We start from the raw sequence: 16,683 nt of genomic DNA on the forward strand, positions 1-16,683 counted from the left end.
AAGCGCGTGCGCGTCTAGCCAACTTATAGAGCGATCGTATTTAAAATACTAGACTATATATAATACGAAAACAATTTCAAATTGATCCTTGCCTGCGCTAAGGATGCTCCATGCAACAAGTGGCAGCTGGCACAAACGTACCTAAATATAAAAAAAACAAAAAAGTGTTGCAAGTGAAATTTCAATATTCGGTCGCGGTTAAGGGGGTATATAAGCTATAAAGCGACGTAATCGTTACGCTTAGGTGCAAGCAACTGTTGCATTGCCAATTTGTCGAGTGAGTGTTGTGCGTGTTGTGTGTGTGTGTGAGAGTCTCTCCCTCTCTCTCTCTCTCGCATTCCTTCGCCCTCTTTCTGACTCTTTTCCTCTCTCCTTGTGACTCTGCCAGATGTGGGCAAAGTGTCGCGCGAGCGGCTTTGGCTCATGGCCAACGGCGCTGCTGTTGCACAGCCTGGTGGCACTGCTTGTCTGCGGCAGCGCCGGCGCCTTCACAATACTCTCGCCCTTTAGCTACACCTCGCTGAGCTTCAAGAATCTGCTCAACAGCGTCCTACTCTCCAGCAATGCCAATTTGGCGGGCGGCGGACGCAATCTCAAGTCCGATGTGCTCGAAGATGCCTCGCTGATAACGGTAAGTAACCCACTGCCAAGCAACCCGGGTGAATGAAAAAAAGACACGGTGTGGCAAACAGGGCTTACTTCAAGCGAACCGAAAACTGAAGTTGTTGGCATTGACATTTGTTATTGTTGTTACAGTTGTTGTTGCTGCTGTTGGTACCTTTGTTACCTTTGCTGTTACCGGTTCAGCTTTTCTCAGTGCGCTTTGTGGCCATAGTTTTTACCCGCCACCAGCTTGATATTTTTATTTATGATTTCGGTTCAACAAATTTTCTATGTTAAATAAATTTACACTTATTTCTTGTCTTCACACTTTCCGTTCAAAAGAAAGTTTCCTCAGTTTCTGCAGTTCGTTGACTTCGGTTGCGCCCAGTTGTTCCCCCAGTTTTTAGTGCTAGAACTTTATTATTGGTGGCGCTGTCGGAGGTCGCTCTAATCATGTCCAAGCACGTGAAGAAGTCGTACTCTATTTGTTGGCCACATGCAATGCCCGTTGCAAGTTCTTCGGGTCTTGCTTAGATTATTTCGAGTGCGATTTTAGTGTTGACTCTTTTTATGGTCAACTGACGTGTGCGAAAAACATCAGCCGCAGACTTTGCGACTTTTTATATTTTGAATAGTGCGATTTATTGTTCGCTTTTTATGGCGTTGCCGCTAATTTTTACTAAGGCTCTAATCAGCACACAAATCAGTGACCGAAGAGAGGTGGCAAACAAATGCATTTCCTTGAATTCGAAAATAAACAGAAGCTGGGGTAAGAGCTATGGTAATAAAAGTGTGTATAATTCAGATAAGACTTTATTATTTAAATACTAGTAATTTGTTATAAAGCGAAGAATTCGCTGCACTACACAAATCATAACAAAAATCGTTAAATTTATTATTAATATAATATTCTTAAGAAAAAAAACTGAATAATAAGCATAAAGTAACCAAATATTCAAATTAAATAATTTAAATGAAATTAAATAGCTAAAGAAAATACAATTTTAACCTATTTATGTTAAATGAAAACTCAAGGGTTCTCCGTCTAAATTAATGCATCTTTGATAATACAATTGAAGAATGTTATATGTTGTCTATCAAAAATGGAATTGAGTCAATTTCAATTTAAGTAAAATACAATCTTATAATTGTTATCGTGTTTGCTATCACATGATTATAAAAGGTAAACAAATATGTGCGGCTGACGACCTTGGAGCCCTAGTCCGTCCCTGGTCCGTTAGTTGGCCTAGTTCACGTGGCTATTAGATCAATTAAATTCGGTTTCCGTTCACATCATTATTATTATAAATGCAGGTGACGTTGGCTTTTCTAAGGTCACATCAAAATAAAACCAAAATTTGCATTTCATGAAAACTGAAAAACCCTTGAAAAATAAAAGAAACCTGGCTTAAAATATGCACACAATAGTAACCATCAAGGGTAAAAGATAAAATTTGAAGAGCAAACATTAGAGAGTATTACCACATACGCCTTAAAGGTGGGGTTAGTCTTGCCATTAAAATCAATAATGCACAATAATGACAAGCAGGCGAAAATTGACAAAGCCAATAAACTCGACAACAAAAAATTATTATTAACAAGATGCCAACCAACAGCAATAACAACTTACCAAATAGAAGAAGACGATTGTACATGTGTGGTTGGTGGAAGAGGGTGCGGGTGCGGGTGCGGGTCCGGGTGCGGGTGCGGGTGCGGGTGCTGGCAGTTACGTGATAACGTAACGTGCATTATGCGATTTACGTGCGTTTTAAACCTGACAGAGAGATATACGAGCATTGTCAACCGGGTAACGATATTATAAAGTCTGACAGACTGAAACTGAAACCGAAACTGAATCTTATGCAAAGTCATGGCTGGCACATTACAAATGTGGCCAACAAACTAAGCGAACCAAAAAGCAAAGCCCAACAAACTCTTCAACAATTTCTGCACGTTGCCAATTGCATAATCGTCGACTGGAGAGGAGACTGAAGAGGCAGGAGAGTGCTGAGGGAGAGACACCTTTAATAGCAGCAATTACAAATTGTCAATTGTCAACACACACACACATACACATACACTCACTCACACGCACACGTACACAATAATCAACATGCAATTAGGCTAACCCGTCGACTGGCTGACTGACTTTGAAATATGGGTTAGGAGCCTTCGTTCCACGTGCCCAACACTTGGCGTACCGAGCCATCGATTTGAGATCTCCGGAGCTCTGGGACAATGCCAGGCCCATGCATCTGGTCTGTCTTTTTTCGCTTAAAGAAAGCCAGCTCTACACATCACAACAATAAGGAAATGCTATTGCAATACTTTTTTTCCCTCAATCGTTTCTATAATATATAAATTTTTTCCTTGTAAGGTTTGGTTTACTTTGCCTTTGCTGCCTTTGTTTAGCTTGTAGCTTTAGTTTTTGTTTTTGTTTATGTTTTTTTTTTCTTGTTTTTAGGTTTTGGCAGTGCCTTAATTTGAATTTGAAGAGTTTCCGCATAGTTTTTGCATGCCAAAGGCGAACAGATTTGTAAATTGTTGTCATCAAGTTGATTACGTTGTTTGACAAATGGACAGGTGAAATGTGTCTGGAATGGCCACCGGAATATAGGAGCATACTGACAGATTAAGGTACCTTTGACCCTAGGTCTAATAAGTTTTCAGCTTGAATGTGCGTTTTCTAAGAAAGCTCCCTATAAAGTTTAATTTTAAAATTCTGCATTGAACGAAATGAAATTCAACCTCAATAAACAATTGTTTCAGCTTATTTTGAATAGTAAAAGGAACTTTATTTTATAATAATTAAAATTTAAAAAAATCGAAAATTATTTTGGAGGCGTCTCCCCGTGATTGGCAAATTCTTAGTATAATGCTAACTTATAACTTATAACTTATAACTTATTGATTAGTGTATGCCAATTTTTTACTTAGATAGGATTTTTCTAAATTAAAATTAATTTAATAAAATGCAGTTTATATCAGCTTTTGTTATTTTGTGCTCTAATTTTATTGATACAGATATCTGGTCTCTTTTGACAATTTATGTATTTGTTCATGGTTCATCTGATTCCCTCGCTTGAACTTGCCTGCAATGTTTCTATGAAAACTATAACTATCCTATTAAGTAAGCGTACACCTTAAATAACTAATATATAAATCTAGAGAAATAATAAAATAAAGTTATCTACTACAAAGGTCCTTGACGCCAATTCAGGAAACTAGCCATATAGATTTAAAAATATAATCAATGATGTTCGAAGATATTTAACTGTTGTTTTGCATTTGATAAGCGATGCATTGAATACGAACAGTCGTATGCTCTACATTCATAATATTCAGCCCGATTGATCGGCATAAAACAAAAGTTCAAATGTGATTAACCTTTGTGTTTTGATGTCATTAAATTGATGTCAGGCCAACAAACGCATAACAAATGCAAAACCATGGCAAAGTCGAGACCAGAAATACAAATAGCATATACAGAAATACACATGCATATAGAAAAACTGGTTGAGATATCGTCGAGACGTTTCGAATAGCTGCCGGTCAATTATAATGGTGATCATTATGATTGTTATGATCATGCCGAAGTGCGCGACGACACGAAAATAGATGTCAATATCAAGGTCGGTTACAAAATGAGCGATGTGAAGATCGATATTGATCGAAACCAAAAGTGGTGCGGTTTCCTTGTGGCTCAGCACGAGAAATCAAAAGTGTTTTATGCTAATGAGCGCAGTCCATAAAACCCATCTACAAATATAAAATACATACAAAAATTTGCATTGAAATTACAAAAAAGCAGATGTCAATAATAAAGATAGCAACAACAACAATACGAATGCGTGTATAAACAATGCCACGCCTAAAAGTCCAGCTCACACACACATTGGCATAATTAGCATGGACACAAACCAACAAACGCAACGTTTAGTGGGTCATGATGCGATCCAACAGATTAAAGACGAAAATTATGTTTTAGGTGCTAATGAATATTGTTTTTGCCTAAAAAATATGCTCAGTTAGCGGAACGGTAAATGCCAAACAAACAAACCAAAAAATAGACGAAATATTTTCGGATTGACATAGGTCTCGGTTTATTTATCTCCCTGTTTACAACCTACTCGAATTCATTAATTACAGTTTGCCACATTTATGGATGTGCTGATTTATATATTTACTTAGCCTTCTCTTATTTCGTTATAGTTTTTCATGTGTTAAAATTTGAGTAATATAAATATTTAAATTTAATTTTTATTTTGTTTTGTGCAATATTTGTGCAGCACTCGCTATTTGAAGTTAGTTTGAATTATTTGCTGGCTATTTGTTGATGCGTGATAAAAAGTTTTAATTTGCCGGTGCAAGCGGACAGCTTGGAGGTGGGGTGTAGTCATGTCAGTAAGTTGGAGTTAAATGCCAATAAAATATTTTAATTAACATCTGATGTAGTTATGCAAACAGTTTTTAGTCAAAATTAAAGCTAATGTGAAATCGTTGAGGCTTCATAATACTTGAGCATTAACTAATATTTAACTCAACGTATTATAAGTATGAGCCGCATACCTATATAGCTAAAAGCTAATTATTTTTCTTAAATTAAAGAAATTTTAATTCATTTTTACCAATTACCAATGAATAGAATATTAAGTATTTAAATTGATTTCTTAAAACTAGTTTTAATTACAACATTACTGTGATTTTTTTAAAGTTGCGTACATATTTAATTGCATATAACTCTCAGTCAACCTTTAGTATGTCTCCCATCACACTTAAATGTTTGTAGGAATGCTAAGTATATTATAAAGAACTCACTCAGCAGCATTTTTAAGATAATTTGAAGGCAATTGTGAAGAAGCTTTATGTTTAACAAACTAATTTTTCTTTGCCAATTAATTGTGACTTTAAAAAAGAAGCTTAAAGTCTTTGCCTTGACAAAAACCAAAAGTGCTTAAGTGCTTTATAATTTTTTACAAAATTGGCCAACCAAGTACAACACTTACACAATAAAATTTATGCGGTGCAATTTGCGAATTTTTATCTGTAGGCAGAAAATAAAATATATATGTATATGCAACTTGTTGCGTTTCGATTGCCACACATTTTGCGTAGATTTGCAACAGCGTTTCACAACACTAGTGTGTGCCACAACTGACGGGGCGGGGAATACCAACAGCTGCTGCTCGTGAGATGCGACTGCAACTTGGCGGCGTCTTGTCTTTTTTCGCATTTTAACAACTTTACCAGCGCCTTGTGGCTTAAACAAATATTGGCTGTGCCATTTTGGCCTGCGCGGAAAGTGTGTCAAGCGGTTATTTGCCAAGAAAAACAAAAGCTGGCAGTGTGGACAGCTGTTGAAATGGCATAGCTCTGGCCTTTTATTCTTTGCATTTTAAAGATAACACAAAAGAAATTACATAACAAATGCGCTAGGAAATCGCCAAAAAAAAAAATGAAAAAATACAAAATAAAACAACACACCTCAAATTTATGCCCAAACATTGGCAAAAGCGCGAAAAAGGAAAGAAATATTTCAGTGGCTCAGTTTGTGGTACCACTTCCTCGTGTTGGCCAACCAGCCGGCAAAGTCAGTTGGCCAATGCAATTGTTAATACCCATTAAATGAGCGTTTTGTTGTTGTTGCCGCTCAGCTGCTGCTCAGCTGTGGCTATTCCGATTCGCTGCCAAGGTTAATTAAAATGCCAAACAACATCAACTGTGTTTTTTAAGGCATCTCCCTATCATTCTCCCTCTCTCTCCGTCTCTCTCTCTCTCTTTCGCTGTCTCTGGGTTTTTTGTAATCGCGTGCTTATACATTTTTCAACTATTGTTTTATAAGCCAACAATTATTTCGGCATCGACACCAACGATTGTATAACTCTTGAAAGACTTATCAAAATTATCACGAAACATTAACAATCTATAAACATTATGCACAGCCGGAAAAAGAGGGGGTCAAAATAGCCAGTATGCTGTCATACGCGGCGTATGCGTAATACGTGACTCCTCTGCGAGCTGCGTCACATCAACTGAAATTCTAATTCGGAATACCGATATTTATTATGTCTTATAGCTTTAGATTGATCAAATAAATTATGATTAGTCATTCAAGCTCTTCATTTGCATTCGGGTGTTAATAAAGAAATTTTTTTATTGACACGCGCGACGCTGCGGGCGGCACCGTTTTGATGCGACACAGCACTTGTCCATCAAAATAGCTAAGAAAAGTAATTAACTCCAAAAAAAAACATTTTCGGAATGTGTTTGAATCTCAAATGTGCTGCCGAATAAACATATAAACACGCTGCCAAACAGGACTAACAAGCTTCTGGGCTAGCTGATAAATATATTTATATCTGGGCTATTTCTTAGGCTTTATCAGCCTGTCAGTTATTAAGCCGGTTATACTATTCTTTTATTTATGAGCGACGTCTCCTCCAATGTGCTTTTAATACTTAGCACCTGTCGTTTATACACCAAGTAAAATTTAAAAATGATTTTCTCTTAAAGTTTAGACAATTTTTCTCTCTTATCCCATTATCATCACAATTATCGTCCCACTGTGTGCCCATAACCTTCACGTTCTCAATGGTCAATGCTTATTAACGATTATGTCAGTTAAATTCAGTTTTTTTCTTTATTTATATTTGTCTACAAATCCACTTCATGGTCAATTTGCGTTCACTTTTGTACTTCAAATCGGTGGCTACTCTTTAAAGTCCAGTCCTCTAATTCTAAATCCTCATTGTTATCCCATAACCTTTGCATTCTCAATGGTTTCTCTCTCATAGTGAAAATAATCTTGTCCTCCAAGGTCACCTTAATTGCAGACAGCTCATGATTATCTACAAATTATAATTGTATTCTGAATCCCTCTTCAATCATGATTGTCACATTATCCTCCATGATCGACTTAAATCAAAGCAATCTTTAGTCCTATAGCATTTAATTTCCTTGACTTAAGCGGCACATTTCTTATTATTTTTATATGATTTCATTTGCTTGCAAATCTTTATATTGTACAAAATACTTTACTCCATCCTTTTTTGCTCATAAAATGCCTGAGCATAACAAATTACTCAGCGAGCCTTTCCTGTAGCAGGACCACAGGAGGCGGCAGGAGAGTTGCAATAGTCTGCAGCTTGTTTAACTTGTTGATGCTATAAATTCAAATTCATTAGCCCAAATTGCTGTGGTTAGGGCCCAGACGATGTCGCTGCTGGCAAACGAGGCAGCTCCACCTGGGCCGCAGAGTTATGCAAATTGGAAAAGCTGAAAAGCAGGTATTTAAAGGGGAAAGAGAATCGGACTGGTTGGAGCGGGGCGGGGCGGGGCCGCAGCAACTCAATTTCACACTGCCATGATTTGCACTTGCGATTCTAATGGAATTTCTCTTGCTGGTTTTTTATTCCCTTTTTTTTTTTGCTGGCGGTCTCTTTCGACAGCCGAAATTAATACGCAAATACGGTTATCCATCGGAGACGCATACAGTGGTTACCAAGGATGGATATATACTGGAAATGCATCGCATACCAAAGAAGGGAGCGCAGCCGGTTCTCCTGATGCACGGCATACTGGATACCTCAGCGACCTGGGTGCTGATGGGGCCCAAATCGGGACTGGGTAAGTAGTACATAAATAGATTGTATATAATATATATATGCTACTGACTATATAATTGGGCTTATTTTACAGGTTACATGCTCTCCGACCTGGGCTACGATGTGTGGATGGGCAATTCGCGAGGCAATCGGTACTCGAAGAATCACACCAGCCTGAACAGCGACTATCAGGAATTCTGGGACTTTACGTTCCATGAGATGGGCAAATATGATCTGCCCGCAAATATTGATTATATACTGAGCAAAACGGGATACGACCAGCTCCATTATATTGGTCACTCTCAGGGCACGGCCATATTTTGGGTGCTCTGCTCCGAGCAGCCCGCCTACTCGCAGAAAATCACCTCAATGCACGCACTGGCGCCCATTGCCTACATACACGATATGAAGAGTCCCCTGTTTCGCACTCTCGTGTTGTTCCTGGATTTCCTTACGGTAAATTCCGAATATTGTGCATTCCCTTAATTCGATTTAACCTGTTTTCCGATTTTCTGTCTTTTTTTTTTTGCTTTTTGCGGTCTTATTTTACAGGCGGCAACGCGAATGCTGCGCATCACCGAATTCATGCCCAACACGAAATTCCTAGTGGACCACAGTCAGGTTGTCTGCCACGACAATGCCATGACGCAGGATGTCTGCTCGAATATCCTGTTTTTGGTCGCTGGCTACAATTCCGAGCAGCTCAACAAGGTAATGTGGCTCCCGGCTGGCGTCCCAGCACTCATGCCCTCGCATTTTTCCATGTTTTTCCCCAAAATGTTTGCTGGCATTGATTTGAATTTTCCATTTTCACATTCGATACTCTGATGCTGATGTTGTTGTTCTTTCTGGGACCGATGCGATTGTCTTCATTAAGCTCGCACTTAATTTGCCTGCCCATTGCGGTCCTTTGAATGGGTTTTCTATTGATGTGATTAAGTGTGATAGGGAAAGCACGGTAGGATTCATTTGGAGCTCAATTACAGTTGGGCAACTGTAGGGCTCCCAAGCTAACAATTTAAATGAGTATAGTCTGAAGAACGTTGGATAATATTTCAACTTACTTAAATGATAATTTTTGGCTTTTCACAAAATGTAGTTAATTTGAAGATTTTTAGGCAATTGAAGCGGGTTTAATTATTGTTGGATGGGTAACATAGTTGAGTGAGTTGTTGTTGTGTAACGAAGTATTTTTAAATTGATGTTTAGGTTGTCTTTTTCATAAAGTTAACTAAAGAAGCTCGGCTTTCCAGCGGCAGGACTCTTGTCTCTCCAGTATTTTCAATAAAAGCGACTCTGATGACATTTTTGGTGTATCAAAAAAAAGGAGAGGTTTAATTCCATAAATCTTCTGATTTCTGTTCTACTCACTGGTGAGAATGCAACCTATTAAGATTTTCAAAGGAGAAACTACCTCAAACTCTTTCAAAAACAAGCCTTAATTGAAAGATTTACACATTGCCCAATAAAATATATATATATATTAGTCTTTGTTTCTCTTTACTAGCTATCTTGACTAAATACCCTACACAGAGCCTTCAGAAGATATTATAACTTTTTATTTTCCTTTTGCGACCCTACTTGGGCTATATAACTGACTCTCTCTCCCACTCACTTACTCGCTGTATCTGCCACTTGATTAACTTAGTCCAAAGCAAAACTGTGCTCATTGACTACGACCGACCGCGAATTGAACATCCTCAGATTTGAAGTTATGACCCACAAAATGTAGCCAGCGAAGCTTAAATTACATGCACAACATGAACAGCAGGTGTATAGTGTTTGCTGTGTGGTGTTTAGAATGGTGTCATTATTCATAATGCCATTGGGAGCCGACATTTCTCCCCGTCATTGCTATTATAGTTGTTGTTGAGCCTGGGGGGAAAATGAGCGAAATTAACTGATACAGGCGAGCTAAACACGGCGAACAGCCCAAATAAGCGACAATGCATGCAAATTAGGCGTCTTTCTGACCCCTGACCCTTTCACTAAGCCTGCTTTATATGAGCTAGCGTAGGGTTGGGCCATTTACAAGAAGGTGGCAAAGTTGTCAAGTGCTCACAGTGCGTATACGCACTTGAATATGACACCTGTATATGGTTGTATTAAATTAGGTCAACGTTGAGGGGTTAGCCACAGAGAGATATTGAATTGAGGCAATGCACTCTTCATGGTAAGACAGTTCGTAATATACTTATACATATACAAAAGTTACAATTACAAATTGAGTCCATCTGGATGCAAAGATATTATATGATATATTTTTGAATTAAAATTTGCAGAATCTTTATGGTCCACATCAACAAGTTTTAGTATTGTATTCCTATGATATTAATTTGTGGTAATATTTTTCTGCAAGCCAGTCTTGCAATGCAAATCAATTTTAACGTTACAAAGATTTTTGCCTTGGGCTTGAGTTAAGCAAGTTACATTCAACCATTTTTAAGCTATCCCAAATTAACGAAAAATATTATTTTCGATCTACTTCCAGACTATGCTGCCTGTCATGCTGAGTCATACGCCCTCGGGTGCCTCGATCAAGCAGCTGGAGCACTTTGGCCAGCTGATGAAATCGGGGCACTTTCGCAAGTTCGATCGGGGCTATTTGAGGAATCAGTTGGAATACAATCGCATGACGCCGCCGGACTACGATCTGTCACGAGTAAAGGTGCCAGTGGCCTTGTATTACTCCGTAAATGATCTGCTCGTGTCGACGACGGGCGTGGATCGACTGGCCAGAGAGCTGCCCAATGTGATAGACAAGTATCTGGTGCCGATGGAGCGCTTTAATCACTTGGACTTTCTGTGGGCCATCGATGTGAAGCCGCTGGTCTACAATCGTCTGGTGCGAAACATACGACGCGTGGAGAATCACAGGGCCAAGCTGACAGCCAATTTAGCCAGCTTCCTGGCCATGCAGCTGCAGCGTCAGCAGCTCCAGAATCAAATACAAATGCAGACAACGCTTCAATCAGCTTTGCCGCCCAATGTCCACTTGCCACATAGACTGGAACAGGAGTTAAGGATGCCAGCTGCAAGTGCAACAACAACAGCAACAACAACTGCAACAATGACAACGACGACGACGACAGCAACTGAGGAAATGGCAACCACAACCGAGGATGTGGTGGAAGCCACAACAACCACAACCGCATTGGACGCGTGATTTGTCTGAGCAGCGGGCAAGGTTCTATCTTGTGTAATTTCATTTGACTGTGATGACAATTTAACAATTTACACTCTAATCCCAGCGTCTGCCTCCGACCCATCCCCGCGGAGCTGCAGATGCCACTATATCAACTCAGGCACGCCCATCATCCAATCAGAATATCAATATCATATTCACCCGCTCACCAATCATCCGATTATCCAACAGGAACTCTTGAGCCTAAAAGAAAAACTCCATTTACCAGATATCAATAAGTACTTTCTGTGTTGCCTTCTCTGCAAATATTATATTTATGTATGTGTACAAATTTATGTATTTTTAATAATAAAATATATTTTAAGGTAATGCGCTTAGCTTTGTTTTGAATTACCGTAATAAGTAAGCTATGACTAAAGAGAACTAAATGCGAAAGTCTTACCTAAAATTAAATTTAATGCAAATTAAGTTGCGCATTATCTGACCAAAAGTTAAAGTGGAAAAATACCCGATTGTATTCACAAGTTCTCATTGTAGGCATGTACTCTTTCTTTGGCGATTTATAAAGTTATATAAAGATTATCTAATCCGTTAGACTGACTATCCGTGTAAAGAGTTAAATGAATAGCTTTCAAATATATAATTATATATATATATATATGTAATTATATGTATAAATGTAAAATTATATATATATATATATATATATATAATTATGTATATAAATATATAATAATACATGCTTCTTCTTGAAACAAGTAGCTTGATAAGAAATGTTGTGTTTCAAACACGTCAGGTTTTTATATGTCAATAATTTATAAGCATACGATACTATACATGGAAATAATATTCTAGACTGTATTGTCCGGCTTCCACTATCTTGAGCCTCCACTTACACCGGATATTTTATTTAGATCTTAAAAAAAATTTCATTCAAAAGTTTCTCGCGTAATTCCAGTCTTTGAGTATGGATTTCGACAGCTCGCTTTTTAAGCTTTAAGAAAATTTTTAAAGCAGTTTTTCTGTACCTCTTTTTGAAAGGTGTGAAATACGGCTAGAAATTTTTAACTCAAAGCCCTTTTAAAATTTGTTGAGCGAATGATAAGCAAAAAAACTCATCCAACAGGTTTCAAACTGTTTTCCTTGTTTTTTAATTTCCTTAAACCCCTATCAATGTGCACTTATATATACATCACAGATGGTAACTGCATTAAAGGACAATATATTCAAATGAATATATATATTTAACTGATAACAGCCAAATCACAAATTCACCTCGTGATAAGCAATAAAAGCTGAGCTTTTACTGAGCACAGCTTATTAAGAAATTGTCAATTTCCAAAAATTCAGAGGTTTCATTATTGAGTTGGTGCTTGAACCAACGTCAGTTGCGAATTGCGGTGCGAAATGAATATATATATATACAAAATGAATATATACCTAGAGCTATTTCTGATTGCATTAATACTGGCGACAGCGGTCAAAAGTGAGATTGTGGAGAATTCCGTAAGTAATTTGATTTTTTTAGCATGCTGCGCTGTCAATCAAGAATGATCTTAGGCTGATCTATCTAATTTCAGCAGTGCGCTTACTCAAAGCTGATGAACGAGCAATGCAGTAGCTACTGCTACAACATAGTGAAGCCGCTTTTGCAATACGCTGCTTCTGTTCATTCGAAAGAAATACAGTTTGGTGAACTTAAGAACAAAATCCAAACCCTTGAAGCGACCATTAAAACATTGGAAATTCAACTCGATATATGCAATGACTTTAAAACAAATTACTTAACCAGGGAGGATTTGCTCGCATCAACGAAGCTCATACTAGGTAAACTCCATGATGTACATTTTACGAAAAATACTAAAAACATTTAATTAGATACGCTAGGGAAAGACTTAAGTTTGTGTCGGAGCGAAACAGTCAATTTGCTCACCAAGGTTCAAAAGAGAGATGCTGAAATATCAAGTTTGAAAGTGCAGACTGAATCGAATGCAAATAAGATAGAAGAACTAGAGAAATCCATAAAATCTCAGAATATATCGGATGTAGTCGAGATTATAGAATCCCAGAAAAAACTATCTGAAAATATGGAAAGCTGCTTAGGTAAATCGACAGGTGTTCACAGCATAAAAGTCATGAGCTCTTCCTTCTCCGTCTATTGTGATTCGACTACGGTTGATTCCGGTTGGATGGTCATTTTTCGTTCTAAAAAGTTATCTTCAGACTTCGAACATGACTGGAATGCATATCGAACGGGGTTCGGTGATCTGCACGGCGAATTCTTTATCGGTCTAGATAAACTTCATTTATTAACTAACTCGCGGAAGCACGAGCTATATGTTAGCACATTCGAGAATTCTACCTTTGCACGATATAGTCATTTCCTTATTGGCGGGATTGAAGACGACTTTCAAATAAAATCATTGGGCAAATATTCCGGAAATAAATTTGATATAATGCTCGAATACCTTAATCGAAAATTCATAACTCCCGACAAGCAGAACAGTGTAATTAAGCAATTTTGCACAAGAAAAATCAAGCTCGGTTGGTGGCTTAACAGTTGTTCTCCAAGGTAAATATGTGAAACTTTAAGCTAATGTCTTACAATGCGTTTCAAACTATTGAAAAATTTTTATTTTATTTACAGCACTGAATTTGATTTTCTATTCTCGGGTGCTCTTATGATGATCAAGCCAACTGTCGATTAGCTGAAAGTTACAATTAAAGCAAAATTTATCTTTTAAACATGAAAACAAGAACCTAATAAACTAACTTAACTGTTTATAAAAATAAAGTTACATATAATATTATAGGTATAATATAATAGGTGGAAAGTTTGTCTTTAGAGTGAATTCCTTTTGGCAGCCACGTCTGTATTTGTATTGAAACTAATATGTATGCAAACAGATCTATTTGCAATTCTTATAATAAGATGTACTTATCTAGTAAGAGTATATCTGTACGGCTCTAGTGCATTACTTATGCCTCATTACAGACCGTCTGACTTGCGGCTAAGCTGTGGGCTCTCACTATAAATGTTGAGTCTTTGGTTAAGGTATGCTTGATAACATGTAAGCGAATAATCATAAATAATCTGAAAAGTCGAATCAATTTGTACTATCATATTCTACGGCTCCAAAAAGAATATTCGCTTGGAAAAAAGACATATGTATACGAAGGTATTTATTCTTCTTCGTGCCGAAAACAGCTGTTCTTTTACTCTATGTTTTTGAGTTAAAGCTTAAACAAGTTCTAGATGTGCCCTTGCAGACATACAGCACACTTAAAACATACTAAGCTACACAACGGAAAAAAACGTTTAAAAAAATTAAAATCTAAATCCAAATTTGTATTATAAATTCGATACATTTCGGTCTATAATACGTTCGAATTATCAATAATTTGAAATAAATTCATTGCTGTCAAAGAAATAACTTCATTTCAAATGTAAAGTTACCAGCGCCAATGGTATGCGTGTTAGATACTTTTGCACAAAATAATTTTACCCGTTTACGCATTATCAATGAGTTTACCCAAGCTATTGGCTGTAAGATTTTAAAGGCAAGAATAGCATGTACCTATTTTCAAACAAATTAAACAAATCTTATTTAGTTTGCTTTATGAAATGCTTTATTTATGTTTTAGTTCAACTGTATTTTCCTTTCTTACGTTCAAGCAAGTAACACAAGTAAAGAGTAGCATATTATTAAATAATTAAGAGCAACACTTGCGCATTCACTAATAATAATAACAATTTACTCAAAAGTATGCAGCTGCCGACTGCAGTTGCAGCCTTAAAGTAGGCAACAAAAAAGTATGCGCGTATCTCGCGCGTTTTAAAACGCACGCATCACCGCGTGAGGCTGCAGCGACGCTTGTGGCCGCTGCCGCTGTTAGGTGAAAGCTGCGGGATACTCATTGGCTCAGCCAGCGAGCGGCATTATTGCATTGGGGCAAACAGCTCGACGCTTAATTGCAACTTAAAACGCAACTCATTTCGACAGGCAGCGCGAAAAGTTTATCCGTCGCAGCGGCAGGCGCCACAGGCAGTAGTTGCAGGACCCTGTCCTCACCCCGTCCTGCTCGTTGGCGTCCTGCCTGCCACAGTTGCGCATTTTAGCGACAAGCTTAAGCTGCATGGCAAATGAATTGCCATCATTTGTCGTCGTCCTCTGGGCGCCATTTGCGAGTCGCCAAAGAAACTCAGCAGCAGGACCTACGCCCAGGACATTGCTGCTTTTAATATTGAAGTCGTATAAACAGTAAGCAAACTTACCTGGCGCACTGTTGTTAAATAAACACGCAAACAGCCGCATTGCTTACCGGCGGAAAGAAAAAGAGTCGAAAGTCTGTTCATTTCATCTGCCAGCTGGAAACTCTGCTCTCGGTCCGTCGCAGCGAAATAAAAAATATTGACTCTTCGGCTCGGTACGGGATCTGTTTGTGTGCCAGTCGACAACAACAGCATCCGGCGTCTGCTCGCCACAAATTGCTTCCGCATCTCACCGAAATTGAAAAAGTTGAACCATCAGAAGATATTGCAAATGTTATATTTTTCAACAAGCACTTACTGGTGAAAAATGTACTAAATGCAAAAATATTCTAACATTAAATGATGTTGCATAATTTTAAATTATAAAATAAATACTAATTTTTATAGCAAATTCATTTACTTTGACAACTTTACAAGCCGATTTATTGGAAGTTAATATTTATTTTTTTAAAGTGGAGATTAACTCAAACAAATAAAATATAAGCTAAATCAGGCCCATAAATCGGACCCAAAAAACTATGTTAAAACAAAAAGGATTATATTTAAGGCGCAGTGGACTTGGCATCTATCAGTTAAATTCTTCAAGCGATCAGCATCTTACCCCAACGAATTGTAGAAGAAAGCGTTTTTTCTGAATCTTCATAAAATTTGTCTAGCCCCCAAAATTTGGCATTGTCGCCACTTATCAGAAAGACGAGCCTTAAGTCTTCTGCCTTTTAATACTATACCTCGACTTAAGAATTTGTGAAATGTCCTGTAGAATTAAATTTTGCTATATTTTAAGAGTTAAAAACTTTAAGGCCGACTGGCATTATATTTGTTATGTTTTGCCTGCCTTTTGAGCAGCTCAGTTTTTTTTTTCTTTTTTTCCGCTAATGCAAGGATACAAGGATAACAAACGTGCAGCGGCAATGGCAGAATGCACAGCTGACACAAATACAAGTTTAATTAGTGTTTTAGCTGCCAGAGCTGCAGCCCACATGTTTGCACATTGCCTTTAACTAACTTTTGCAGTCAACATGTTTTTGTGTTTTCCCTTTTCCCCCTTTTCTCTTTCA

The 16,683-nt window shown here is 37.7% G+C and overlaps 1 protein-coding gene and 1 long non-coding RNA gene across 3 annotated transcripts; both read left to right on the plus strand.

Annotated features, from left to right (window-relative positions):
* The first annotated feature begins 365 nt into the window (after positions 1 to 365).
* Positions 366 to 11,674, plus strand: LOC135437394 (lipase 3-like). Its single transcript, XM_064695309.1, has 5 exons — positions 366 to 631; positions 8,052 to 8,229; positions 8,302 to 8,663; positions 8,760 to 8,918; positions 10,699 to 11,674. The coding sequence occupies exons 1-5, from the start codon at positions 389 to 391 to the stop codon at positions 11,371 to 11,373; spliced, it is 1,617 nt and encodes a 538-aa protein (XP_064551379.1). The 5' UTR covers positions 366 to 388; the 3' UTR covers positions 11,374 to 11,674.
* A 517-nt stretch (positions 11,675 to 12,191) lies between these two features.
* LOC135437415 (uncharacterized) lies at positions 12,192 to 13,389 on the plus strand. Of its 2 annotated transcripts, none has more exons than XR_010437680.1 (3): positions 12,192 to 12,858; positions 12,933 to 13,179; positions 13,231 to 13,389. It is a non-coding gene; the product is annotated as an uncharacterized LOC135437415 (long non-coding RNA). The 2 variants fall into 2 exon arrangements; XR_010437679.1 differs by having other exon boundaries at positions 12,936 to 13,179.
* Positions 13,390 to 16,683: the final 3,294 nt, after the last annotated feature.

Source organism: Drosophila montana, unplaced genomic scaffold, assembly GCF_035044405.1.
Source record: "Drosophila montana isolate Dmon_TW-CO22-7 unplaced genomic scaffold, ASM3504440v1 contig_3734_1, whole genome shotgun sequence".
Classification (NCBI taxonomy): Eukaryota; Metazoa; Arthropoda; class Insecta; order Diptera; family Drosophilidae; genus Drosophila; species Drosophila montana.